The sequence below is a fragment of the Sebastes umbrosus genome, chromosome 12, assembly GCF_015220745.1.
Source record: "Sebastes umbrosus isolate fSebUmb1 chromosome 12, fSebUmb1.pri, whole genome shotgun sequence".
Lineage (NCBI taxonomy): Eukaryota > Metazoa > Chordata > Actinopteri > Perciformes > Sebastidae > Sebastes > Sebastes umbrosus.
This window is the reverse complement of record NC_051280.1, coordinates 26,914,116-26,927,661: the sequence shown is the minus strand read 5'-3', so window position 1 is coordinate 26,927,661 and position 13,546 is coordinate 26,914,116. Positions and strand designations below refer to the sequence as shown.

The window sequence follows — 13,546 nt, the reverse complement described above, 5'->3', positions numbered from 1 at the left end:
CGTCATGACGTCAGTACGTGCGTGAGGTTGTGTTGACAGGAGCGGTCGGAGTTGTCAGCGGAACAGCAGCAGCAGCAGCAGCAGCAGCATCAGCGGAGCCCAATGGAGTAACCACAAAGATACTATTATCCAGACATACGTCTCTTATTTAGAAAGCCTTGTTGTTTACACCGTTAAAACAACGACATCATGGCAGACGACCAGTCCTCTCAATCCTGGACCATCGACCGGGATGACTACGAACTCAATGAGGTGTTAGGTGAGTAGCTTAGCTTAGCATGCTAACGTTAGCATGCTAGCCTCCTCCCTGTCTGTCTCTACGGCAACTGCCAACTGCCACTAGCTAACTAGCTAGCATTGCAAGGCCAGTTAAGCTAAGTTACATGGCAGGAAGGTTAACAGCTCTGCTAACTTGAAGAGAGTTCCCCTTTAAGCGAGGCCAAATTAATTAATTAATTAATTAATGAGGTTTCTGCTCGTTAAGGAAGCTAACTCTAAAGTGAGATGGTTCCTTAGCAAAGTTAGCATGAAGCTAAACGGCTAGCTAATGCTAAGTTAGTTAGCCTGTAGTGCGTGAAGATTCGTCAGTTGTTGGAGGAGGGTGGTGCTCTTTTGCTGAAGGTGTGACACAGATTATAGTGAGACATTCATACTTTACTGTAGTCCATGACTGATAGATTTGCACAAAAGAGTTGGACTGAATGATGCTGCATATTACAGTATTGTATGATACTATAAATGGCATTGGTTCACAATCTTAGAAACTAGTTTCTACTCAAATGTATTCTTTCATTGCACACAAAAGATTTAGTTGAGCCGTCATACTATGACTGCTGTCTTTAAAAGTCATCCATACTTTACTGTAACGTGACTGATAACTGTGAACAAAAGAGTTGGACTGAATGATGCTGCATATTACAGTATTGAATGATATTGTAAATGGCATTAGTCCACCAATCTTAGAAACTATACACAACCAGCACTGCTCCCAATAGACCACTTACACACCAAAAAAACTGACAATAACCTGATATTTTCAGGTGGAATTTCATTCATTTCATTTCATTCTCACTGTGCAATACAATTTTCCACTTGTGCAATTTTGTTAACAGTCTGTTTATTGTCAATACTGCATATACTGCTCCTATTTATTATTATATTTATATTATATTTTTAGAGTTGGACTGAATGATGCTGCATAGTTTTTTTTAGAATATTTTATTTTCAATTTTTTTTGTTAACCAAATATACAAAACATACAAAACACAAACTCACACAAACATGGCTCCAAATTCCCAGCCTATCCCACCCACATACAAACTGAAAAAGAACCATACTCAAAAGGAGTAGGCTAGTTAACTATCAATTGAATTAAAAAGGATATAGAAAAATAAATTAAATACACAAATAAAGAAATCATAAATAACGAGATGCAGTGTTCTGACTTATTCAGATGACTAATGATGTATCAAGTCTGACAATTTTGTTATATCAAATCCAATATAGTTGTTGGTAAGGAGTCCATATGGGAAGGTAAATCCTGTAAGTTTTGTCATAATGTCAAGAAGAAGTCCTGCCAAAAGATGTTAAGTTTTGTACATGACCAGGTGCAATGCAAAAACGAGCAATGATGCTGCATATTACAGTATTGTATGATACTGTAAATAGCATTAGTCCCCAATCTTAGAAACTAGTTTCTACTCAAATGTATTCTCTCATTGCACACAAAAGATTTAGTTAAGCCGTCATATTATGACTGCTGTCTTCAAAAGTTCAAAGGCTCTTAAGCTCTCACAGTGTGATGGTTTCATTAATCTTGTTCACAGGGAGCGGAGCCACTGCAGTTGTCCAGGCAGCATACTGCAAGCCGAGGAAGGAGAAGGTGGCCATCAAACGCATCAACCTGGAAAAGTGTCAAACTAGCATGGATGAGCTCCTGGTAAGAAGCTGCAGCAGCAGTAGTGTGTGGGACCAGTATCTGCAGTCCAGATGTACTTGACGTCAGATTTGCTGGGAGTGGCGTGGGCTGGTGGGGTCAGATCAGTCAAGGACAGATCAAAAGCTTGATACCTCACAACAACCATGGAGTACTAAAGCTGGGTAAAATCAATAAGACAGACCATGAAGACAAACTAAATGTTAATATGTTCCTGTGCAACGATGTGTTTCCCCGATGAGCACTGAAATAACTTAATGCTGATGTTCAAAGATGACAGGAGAGTTAAGTCAGTTTCCTACACAGACTTCATCACTCTGATATGTAGCTCATTGCCACCAAGTTATCAGCTGGAATCTGCCAATTTCCTGTCAAAACAACAGTAAAAAAATGGGTTCTACAGTAAACAGTGGATAAATACTTTAGTTATGTAATAATTTAACATGTAGCCTGTGAATAGGATATAGATGCACGTGCAACAGAAAGTTAAATCTTTGCTGGATATTTCTGTAGAGTGAACAAGCAAGATTTTGCCGTCTTGCACTTAAATCACCAGGCAGTGTTTTATGTGTTAGTATTTTGTGAATCACCCATTTGATCTGCTGACAAACCAAACTTTGGCTAACACTGTAAGGGTGGGCGATATTGTTAAAGTCTGACCAGGGTATATCTGATTTTACATTGCAATAACAGTAATTCAGGGTTTCTGCATCATGTTATAGTAGAGGCGCCCCACCTCACCTGAAATAAAGAGCAACTCTGCTTACGTCAGAATAAATGGTCGGGGGAAACAAATACGCAAAGGCTGCGTATTTAATGAGTGAGCTGATTGTTGTTTAGTAACTAAATAGAAAATCAGATGAGATGTCTCAGGATCTCACTGACTCACCTCAGCAGGCGATTGAGTAATAGATCACTTTAGCTTTGCCGTAATTAATCTGAGCAGCATGTCGTAATGTCTGAAAAAAATGAAAACCTTGTGAGTTACTTTTCCCAAGCTGGTAAATGTAGAGATGAACAGTCAGTTGGTCACAATTAGGTTCAATTGTGTGAGGAAAAACACACAAACAAGCAGGATACACACCAGGCTGAAGTTAGTTTAAAATGGCATTGACAAATTTTCTGGGGAAACCTTGTAATTTTCCCTCTAATGATTAAGAAAAAAATGATAGACAAAATAACCAGAGGGTAATGTGTTTTTTTATTGTCTAATCCAGTAAATCAAATACCTGACAAATCAAGGTAATTAATCACATGCAAATTGTGTAAACCCAATACTTTCATAAAGCTGTCATTGTTTCCAACAGGTCTATTATAACCATAAATATTAAAGAGGTGGCTGCTTTTATTTATTTACTGAGTTATAGGTCAACCCTACCGTGCAGTTACAAGTATGACCTTATGTGCTTTTTTTTGCTGATTTTTAGTCTTTTCAGCTTTGCAGCAGAGACTAATTTACATGAAAATGAACATTAAATGAAACTTAAAGGGATAGTTTTGGTGTTTTGAAGTGGGGTTGTCTGAGGTACTTATCTCTTACTCATAGTCAGTGTAGTACCTACAGTAGATGACGGTAGGCACACCCCCAGTTTGGAGAAGCAGACAGGAGTTACCGCACGGAAGCAAAGCAATGTACTACTGTGGATGGGGCCGGCAACAAAACATATTTTAGCCACCTAAAAGAAAGGCCCACCCAAAAAAATCAATATCAAGTGTTCAAGTTCAAGTTAGAATATTTAAATCGCTATACCTTGCCGTGAGACAGCTATACAATATATGTTTCTGACGGGGAATTGAAGCCGTTAACTATGCTCTCGCCAAAGCAGCCAGACTGCATTGAAAAAAACTGCAATTTTAGTTTGAGTTGCTGAGCTACTGCTGCCTCGATTGGTTAGTTTGTTTGTGTTATTGTGTGACTTTGATTAGTTCGGATTTAGTTAATTAGTTCACGTTTATTGCTTTTCAAGAACTGTCAAATATCGACCCTGCAATGAGATGTTAATATTTCATTATATTGCCCAGTCTCCCTGGACTTCCCCCTACCCAGTCCTTATATAATAAATCAAGGGCCTGAATTCCCCAATCTCTGTCATGTCGAAATGTCTTGTCTTGGTGGTTCAGTGGTGATGTAACACAGGTTTTACTCCACTGTCTGGAGCACTGTGTGCTTCTGGTTTAAGGTTGGGCCATTTTAACAGGTCAGGACAACTGAGTTTCAGTTAGTCACCGAAAGCGTAATATAAATATTTAGTTAGTGATTTGCTTTTGCACTGCACTATTTCTGCTCCTTGTGTGTGACCTTGTATCCCATATTTCCTCCTCTGTGTAGAAAGAGATTCAGGCTATGAGCCAGTGCCACCACCCGAACATCGTGTCTTACTATACCTCCTTTGTGGTGAAGGATGAACTGTGGCTGGTGATGAAGCTGCTCAGTGGTGGTAAGTGCTGTAATGTTTAAAGAAAAATAAGCTTCTGACTCGACTTGGCTAACTCTTATCTTCACCCTGACTTTGACTTGACTTTCTTTGACCTCCTTACTTTGATAAAATCTCAAATAAGCCTCGACTTGAACTTTGACTGAATGTTTGGCTCCCTGGTGACTTAATCCAGTTGACATTTTCTGACCCAGTAGTAGGTTGTGGTGGTGTTGTTGCTGCTGTCATTGACTTTATACCTGGCAATTCTGGGTCAGTGTTTTTGTTGCATGGTTTTCTTACTCCCAGAGATAACAGGCCAAATGTAGACAACTTGATGTGACACTGAGATAATTGTAGTTCACCCACAATGTTTGATATCTTATATAACATAAACGTAAAAATGTCTAAATCCTAAATTTTGTTAATTTCTTTCTTCTTCTCCTTTCTTCTAACAAACTATAAACGGTGGCAAGACTGTACGAGGGCAGTTACTAGTCACCATCTGATTGATCTGAGTTATTGATCTCAGCATGTCCTTGTGTAAAATAGCGCTAACTGTTTATGTATTGTGGCCACTTATGTATTGCAATGTATGTGTCTCCAGTCCATAGATATTTATATCTACGTGCCTCTCTCTTCAGCTTTTTTTGGATGATAATATAGTATATTGTCTTTTTTCTTAAAGCAATATCGTCAGTAGGGATATTTTAATATCACCCTACCACGAGCATAAACCAATCTTTAGGGGGCAGGAGGTTTTGTTTACAGCATGTCTTGTGACTAGCCTCTGCCACTCTCTCTCAGGCTCTGTGTTGGACATCATCAAGCATATCATCTCTCGCGGCGAGCACAAGAGCGGAGTGCTGGACGAGGCTAGCATCGCCAGCATCCTGAAAGAAGTCTTGGAGGGGCTGGAGTACCTCCACAAAAACGGGCAGATTCATCGGTGAGTTCTAATGATGTGTCACCACCAGGCTGCGGGGAAATGCCTCGTTATTATCACTCCACACTGTTCCCTGGTAGGCAGTAGGTCCCATCACACACACTCCTGCATCCGTTCACTCTGGCACTGAGCCTTTCATCTCTGCATATGAGCGTGTGGTTTGAACTAGACCTCACTCCTTCAATATTTAATCCAGTGAAAATGCATAATTGAGGAGGTTTGTTTTACATAAAAGTTCCTCCCAGGAACACGGCGAACCGCCGCTGAGAAGAAAGGCCTCTTTATACCCTCAGTGCCTCGTTGTATGACGAGTGTAATTGTTTCAAATTAACAGGCTCATCCATCTTACAAAAAAAACATGATGTACTGCTACACTATTATGATTTATCTCATTGGATAAATCCATAAAAAGAAGAATTTGACTTGCTGATATCTTAAATGTATCTGCAGTTAGTGAGTGGACATTATGTCAGTAGACAGAGAGCAGCTGCAGATTGAGCTCAGATGCTGAGGCTAACTCACTTAGCCCTAATCAGGAGAGAGGGAGAGGGAGGTGGTTGGGGCCAGGTTAATCCACCCCCATTCTTTGTGCATAGTTTGCACACAATGTATGCAAACAGAAATCAGGTGGATTAAAATGAGGCAGATGAAAGGTGCAGCTTAAACTTGCTTGTGCGCTTGAGTGAAGAGTGTTTGTTCATGCACAGCCTAACCACTCCTCTGTTGGTGCACTCACTGACTTGTGACATCTTAATTGTTTATCATGTTTTGATCCTCCTCCTCTTCATGCACAGGGATCTAAAAGCTGGAAATATTCTCCTCGGGGACGACGGCTCGGTGCAAATTGCTGGTACAGTGCTTCTGCTTCCTCTGTTTCTATTGTGGTTTTACTTTTTTTCAGCATTTCTGCTAAGACGGTTTCTGTTTAGATTTGTGTGTTCAAAGTTCTGATACAGCTTAACAAACAAGGTCCACGTTGTTTAGGCCTGTAATTGTAAAATCGCAGGCCTTTTTTGCTGGAGATTAATTTGTCTAAATGTTTTAAATAGCTTTTCTCTCATTTCTCTTCTCTGTCGTGCATTCCAAATCACACTCCCCAGACTTTGGTGTGAGTGCCTTTCTCTCAGCGGGAGGAGACATGACCAGGAACAAGGTTCGGAAGACATTTGTGGGGACGCCGTGCTGGATGGCGCCTGAGGTCATGGAGCAGGTAGGATGCTAGTCTGTTGTCTCTCTGTAATGCCTCATAACTCGGTGCGGAAAGGAAGACTGGAGTTCACTTGGTTTCTGTTTTTAATCCGCAGGTCCACGGCTATGACTTCAAAGCAGACATCTGGAGTTTCGGGATAACAGCCATTGAACTGGCCACAGGAGCTGCACCATATCACAAATACCCACCGATGAAGGTAACTATGCGTGCACTTACTGGACTACTGGTACTTTGCAGTTATGTTGCCGGCACCTCTTGTTTTTGTCAATATTCTTATTATTATTATTATTATTATTATTCCTCTTCTTCTTCTTCTTCTTATTATTATTATTATTCCTCTTCTTCTTCTTCTTCTTCTTATTATTATTTCCAGGAAATCTTCCTTCCACTGCATGAAAATAAACTAAAATTTGCACATGGGTCCAGTCCTATGCTAAACTTCCTCAACTGGCTTTGTGGGCCAATAGTCCCGATGGTGGCGCTACAACAACCGTCTAAAGTTTAAAACTTTGAAAACTCATAACAAATGAGCCGTACATACTGTACTACAACTTTGCAACTTCCACCAAAATGTAGCCCAAGTGAGCGGAAATGTTCAGATGCTTCAACCTGGCAGGAATTATGATGTCCATCACTCTGTTTTTCTCAAAAACTGTAAAACTTATTAAACATCCCATATTTTTTGCTCAATTGACACCAAATTTGCTCCGCTGCATCTTCAGTCTGTCCTCCACAAACGATCCAGCCAGATTTTTGAATTATCAAAAATTTAGCCCACAGTGCATCAAAACGTTTTAGTGTAAACAGTAATGTACACAGCTAAATAAAGCTCCAATGTTCATGAAAATAAATTACCTTTTGATGTCATGATAGATGCACGGTGGTAATTTTCTGAATTTTATCTCAAAAACTGGATTTTTGACAGTATTTTGAATTCTATCCTCATTTGAACCATTGCAGTCAACATAAATCAAGCATTTTAAAACATCAGTTTGCTGATCTTTGCGTGTCTGTAGGTGCTGATGCTGACATTACAGAACGACCCTCCCTTACTGGAGACGGGCATCACAGACAAGGAGATGGTGAAGAAGTATGGCAAGTCCTTCAGGAAGATGCTCTCTATGTGTTTACAGAAAGATCCCGAAAAAAGGTCAGTTGGTACTCAAAACCCTTTTTTTGCCTCATGCCAGATTAAAGTCGTACTTGTTTTTCCTCAGTTGTGTAACGAATATAATGAACGACCTTGTGTCTCTTTCCTATTCAGGCCAACTGCAGCCGAGTTGCTGAAGAATAAGTTCTTCACGAAAGCCAAAGTGAGCCGTACATCACTATTATTAAAATAAACTGAAATACTGTTTGTGTGATTCAGAGAGAATCTTTATAGATCCTGTAAGAAATGTTCGTCTTTCTGTTACAGAACAGCGAGTACCTGCAGGAGAGGCTTCTACACAAAGGTCCAACAATAAATGAGCGATCCAAAAAGGTTTGATAGTCATTATGAATACACCGTGAATGCACAGAAGATTTATTGTCTATCTATAACATTGTGTTGCTCTGCACTGCTGTTCTGTCTTGTCTACGGTGTGTCCCAGTATTAAGTGTTGCATCTTTTTTTTTTAAATCCATTTGGCAGGTACGTCGTGTGCCCGGATCGAGCGGCCGTCTCCACAAGACGGAAGACGGCGGTTGGGAGTGGAGCGACGATGAGCTTGACGAGGAGAGCGAGGAGGGCAAAGCTGCCGTCGCAGCTCTGCGGGTGAGACTCTGCATGCCTGTGTCTTCAAATAGTCAATTCAGTTTACTTTATAAGGCCACTACACTGTTTCTCACTGCACACAGCATCCTTGTGACCAGCAGATGGTGCTGTTGGACTGTTAGTCTGAACATTTCTTGTGTGCTTTTGTTTAGGCCTCCTGCATCAATGTCAGTGTGGTTCAAACTTATTATTTTTGGTCACATTTTAGTCATTTTTATCCTTCATAGTTTAAGTCGACGACAACTCAAAACGTTTTAGTCCAGCTTTAATCAGATATTTCTACATTTCTGTCATCTTCGTCAAATTTAGTTCACTTAAAATTGTATCTTATCATTATCTGATGAAAAACAAAAGTTGAATGATAAATAATGTAGCTTTACAGTTAGTTCGAGTCATCCTGTCATCATTAACGATGCACGGTTCAGTCGCACTCACCGGTCCATTATGAGAGCCAATCAGCCCATCCAACATGTAGAAGTAATGTGTTACTCAACCACCCGAACCCAACCCGCAACCGCCAACTTAATGCATTGTAGTAACACAATTGTCAGGATTGCAGCACGTTGTGTTTCTGAGAATACAGTATATATATGTGTGATCTGAAGAGCTGAGTATTTAGAATAACTACACCAGACACCTGCTCAGATCACCTGTTCAAATAATTGTTCAATTCATGTCTTGGTGTGGGATTGTCTGTTCTCTTAACTGTGATTTCAGTTAAGCCCTGTGTTTTGAAGTCACCTTGTGTCAAATTCCTTCAATCCTACAATACTCCATCAGTATCCATACTGTACATTGGGGAGCTATAAAAGAGGAATTGCATGTTTTTAATCCTGAAAATCTGTCATGTCCATTCTGCAGTCCCCCAGAGTGAAGGACGGGTCCGGGAATATGGAGGTGAGTCCATTTGTGGTGGACATGACCTGAAAATCTTGATTTATCGTAATGCCTTACCAGAGCGATCTGCATGACTGTCCTATGTGTGTCCTTGTTTTCTTCCATTCATTCATATAAAACTGAATGGACGCCAGCTGATTTTTATTTGCAATCGTGTCTGTTAGCTTTTCCCGCCAGCAGATGGCTCCACGCAACATCTGCAGCCACCCGGTGCTGCACGAGAGAGCCCTAATGTGGCCCAGACAGGAGAAGATGCTCCGCCACAGGCACCCACTCAAACAGCGAGTCCTTCACATGCAGCCGCTGCTCAGGTAAAAACACATTCCCTACTCCCTACTTAATGATAGAAAAAAGGAAGAAACCTTCTCCTCTTTCCCATCAAAGGGAGAGTAGGTCTGTCATGAGCTCCATGAATGGGCAACAAAATGTAAATACTTGAAACAAAACAACCACAATAGGATCACTTTGGCAGCACATAAATCATCTTGTGCTGTCAAGCATTTTTACCTCCATGTTGGGCATTGTGACCAGAAGTGCTGTACAGTAAATACTTTACTGTTGTGCTGTTGCAGGATCCAGCTGCAGCCAATGCCAGTGTTCCCATCAGCCTCGTCCTGAGACTGAGGAATCCCAAGAAGGAACTCAATGACATCCGATTTGAGTTCATGTCCGGCAGAGGTAGGATGCATCCGCTAGCTTTTCCTCTTTTATGGTTTCTCTAAGAGGCTCCAGTCTCTATAAGTCTTTCTCCTCTCCATGTCTGCCCTCAGATTCTGCTGATGGAGTCTCTCAGGAGTTGGTCTCAGCAGGTCTGGTTGATGGGAGAGACTTAGTCATTGGTAAGTAAGAGATATAACACTGTATCATGGGATGCTGTACTATGTACATGTCTTCTGGGTTTAGCTTTCTGACATTATACTGTAGCATCTGACACAAAGTTCAAGTTTGTCGTCATAGATTATTTATTTCTGTAAGTTAACTATTAATGCTGTACTGGAGTTAGTACAAATAAGGCAAAGTCTATTTAAAAAAAAAAAAAAAAAATTAGTTGTAGTAAATGTGCTGTCACGGTATGTTCTGAATACAGCTGGTTTCTGATTTTATAGTATGCCTGTTATTTCCTGTTTTCACCACTGATCATAATGGAAAAGTCTTGTCATCTGTTGTTACATTAGCTGGTCATCTGACATGGTCTTCTCACTTCCTTTTATCTCCTGTCTAGTCGCTGCCAATTTGCAAAAAATTGTTGATGATCCTCATAGTAACAAAAATGTGACTTTTAAATTGGTAAGTACACAGACACATTTTAAAATTTTTCTTTTACTAACCAACCCTCGTTAACCGATTATTAACTGTTAACTGACAAGATTAGTGTGTTTCTTGCAGCGATGCTGTGATTGTGGTAGGGATGTCACGAGAACCGATACTTCGGTACCAAGTCGATGCCAAAATTCTAAAAACGTGACGATACGTAATCCTGTAACGTACGATGCCTGTAATCAGGGTCCGAAATTAACCCGAGCCAAGCGCCAAATGCGGGTGGATTTTCCGTTTGGCGAGCAACTCTCCGAAGGCTTCTGTCCTCTGCTCTCTGTGTGTGTGAATTGATTTCCAATAATAAATATATATATACATATATATACATTTACATCAAGCAAGAACATTTGTCCACTCCCATGTCCCAAGTTGTTGAGTATTAAATCCTTCACAAATCTGCCTTTTAAAAGGTACATTTTGAACAGATAAAAAATGTGTGATTAATTTGCGATTAATCGTGATTAACTATATTAATCGATTGACAGCCCTAATATAATTTTTTTGCGTTTTTCGTGTGATCAGTTAGCGTTTCCATAGATTTAAAAATAGTCCAGTTTACGATGTTGTTCCCTCTCTTCCAGGCATCTGGCGTGGAGGAGTCTGAAATTCCTGACGACGTTAAACTCATTGGATTTGCGCAGCTCAGCATCAGTTAAGTCAAGAGGGGCCATCAACAGAGGACAGAAACTACTGGTATTGCACAGCTGCATTGTAGTCAATTCCAAGAAACCACTGCTGCCAAAGAGAGGAGGAAGACGACATTGATGATGATGATGATGATGATGATGATGATGATGAAGAGACAGGAAGCTGGCAGGAGTGTGACACTACTGCAGGATGCATGAGGACCACATTGAGAAGAGGCTCAGTTCATTACAGGAATCACACTTGAAACGTTTACAGTGCGCTTATACAGTAAATGGGAGGAGAGATGCAATCAACTATATCAACTCCTTATTTCTTTTTCTTTTTTTTTTCCCCTCTTCATACATAAGCACAATCCAAACCATCTCCTGCCAGTACTGGAAGTGATTGCCTTTTTTTTCTTTTCTTTTTTTTTTTTTCAAATCAACTGTGCCACAAAACTCACAAGAGTGTCGTGCTTACTTTATATGGCACTTTATACTACACTGAAATTGAAAAGTGTAAATTCAGCCTTAGTTAGTCAAACTATAGATTTTACCAGTGTGTTTGGTGGAAAAATTGAGTCTATCTGATTATTAGGGGTATTTTATGTATGCCTATCCAAGAAAATCTCCCGTAATACTGATACGAATAACTTAGAAACACACCATAGCATAGTTTTGTAATTCTGTAAATTCAGATGGATATTTACGTAGAATATAAGATAATTACCAGATTCCTGTTTAAGGCAGCCCAAGGCGTGTGGTGTGGTGGTTTTGTCAAAACAAAACCAAAGAGTTTAGGCTCTGACTACACTGATGAACACATTCAAATAAACACATGTCAACAGTAACTGCTCTGTCCCATAGCTGCAGTAACACTTTGTCAGATGGCGTTTTCCCGAGGTATTCAAAGACAGGATTATTGTCACAGATTGAGCCCTGCCTAATATTCTTCTACTATGCAATAGGTGTTTTTTTCTTTTCACCGTGTGTGACCACTGGTTGCTAATAATATTTCTCTTGGGTTGAATGAATCCACTTTTTGTGCTTGTTCCTCACTAGGAGCTCATGAAGTCAAACGGGCAGTTTTAGAAACCTGCAGTGAGAATTTACTTAATTTTTCACAATAAAAGTGAACATTTAACACACCGGACAGACAGACACGGGTAATAATTGCAATTGTCAATGTTCCCGTGTAGAGAAGGGTCACATTTAGCCTGTTTAACATTACTGATCCGACAGCTGGGAAGAATCCTGAATGCTGGCAATGAGTGTCGAGAGCCTGGCTCTGCTCATCCTACAGGCTGACTGACAATTAACTTCTGTGGGGGTGTGCATGTGCAAAAACTGAAAATGTTCAACCAAAGTGAAATAAAGTTTAAAGGGGCAAACTTTAAAGATTTAGTCACTTGCCTCTAGTGGTATTTAACAGATATTTTTGGACTTGTTTGCCTCCACCACAATACAGTGGAGGTGAATGGAATGTTGTTTGTAGCCATGCTAGTGGCCAGACCGAAGTAACTTAAAAACTATTGGATGGATTGTCATAAAATTAGCGACGTATATCCAAGGTCCCTAAAGGTTGAATTTGACTCACTTTAGTGATTACTTAAATTTTCCTCTTGCGCCACGAGCAGGTCAAAATTTCAATCTGGTTTACGACCAAATGCTTACAAAACTAAAACCGTTTCCATCGGCCTCAGCTGTACTTTGTGTTTATGCATGCTAACACGCTAAACTAAGATCGTGAACATGGTAAACATTATACCTGCTACTTAACATCAGCATGTTAGCATTGCCATTGTGAACATGTTAGGATGCTGACATTAGCCTTTAGCTCAATGAACTAATGCACACCGAGAGTCAGCTTCCTGTATCTGTGTCAACGTGGGTTTCGCCACTGCCCCGCCCCTTTAGGAGACTAGCAGCATGTCTATAGAAAGGCGAAATCCCTCCCCTTCCGGTGGACCCCATGGGACTTTATTTCGGAAAAAATATATACGGTAGTCAACAGCGAGAGACAAATTTTTGATCCCGTTTGAATTGCGCCATGAATCACACATATGATGTTTGTCAATTTAAAACATAATTTTGCAAGTCAAGAAAGTCACAGTTCATCGTAGTATCATTTAGTTTTGTGTGAAACCGCTCCATGAACTACGTCTCTCATCTCGCACAATATACGTCACCAACGACCACGAACAGATGTAACAGTATCTTACCTGATGGGTTTTATCCAGCGACTCCTGGTCTTTTTATCAGACGGGAAGAGAAAGAACGATCAGACCCGTTGCTTGTGTGAGTACGAAACACACAAGCATCGTAGTTTCAGAGAGAGAGATGTCTCTTACGCGACTTTTGGGCGTGTAGTCTTTCTAATTACGTATTTTCAGTCTTATACTTTAACAGATCCTGTGTCTGATCGTGGCGCTATTCAAACAGGA

At 40.3% G+C, this 13,546-nt stretch overlaps 1 protein-coding gene across 1 annotated transcript; it reads left to right on the top strand.

Annotated features, from left to right (window-relative positions):
* On the top strand, positions 1 to 12,500 carry LOC119498135 (serine/threonine-protein kinase OSR1-like). Its single transcript, XM_037786672.1, has 17 exons — positions 1 to 259; positions 1,827 to 1,939; positions 4,266 to 4,374; positions 5,158 to 5,299; positions 6,091 to 6,146; positions 6,397 to 6,506; positions 6,601 to 6,702; positions 7,523 to 7,656; positions 7,771 to 7,819; positions 7,924 to 7,989; positions 8,140 to 8,262; positions 9,124 to 9,159; positions 9,324 to 9,470; positions 9,732 to 9,837; positions 9,930 to 9,998; positions 10,382 to 10,446; positions 11,058 to 12,500. The coding sequence occupies exons 1-17, from the start codon at positions 190 to 192 to the stop codon at positions 11,130 to 11,132; spliced, it is 1,572 nt and encodes a 523-aa protein (XP_037642600.1). The 5' UTR covers positions 1 to 189; the 3' UTR covers positions 11,133 to 12,500.
* The last annotated feature ends 1,046 nt before the right edge of the window (positions 12,501 to 13,546 follow it).

Bases quoted from the DNA above. Each gene is read 5' to 3' on its own strand.
- LOC119498135 (XM_037786672.1), top strand. From the start codon at position 190: ATGGCAGACGACCAGTCCTCTCAATCCTGGACCATCGACCGGGATGAC. The intron at 260-1,826 runs GTGAGTAGCTTA...TCTTGTTCACAG, and splicing joins CGAACTCAATGAGGTGTTAG to GGAGCGGAGCCACTGCAGTT. The intron at 9,838-9,929 runs GTAGGATGCATC...GTCTGCCCTCAG, and splicing joins TGAGTTCATGTCCGGCAGAG to ATTCTGCTGATGGAGTCTCT.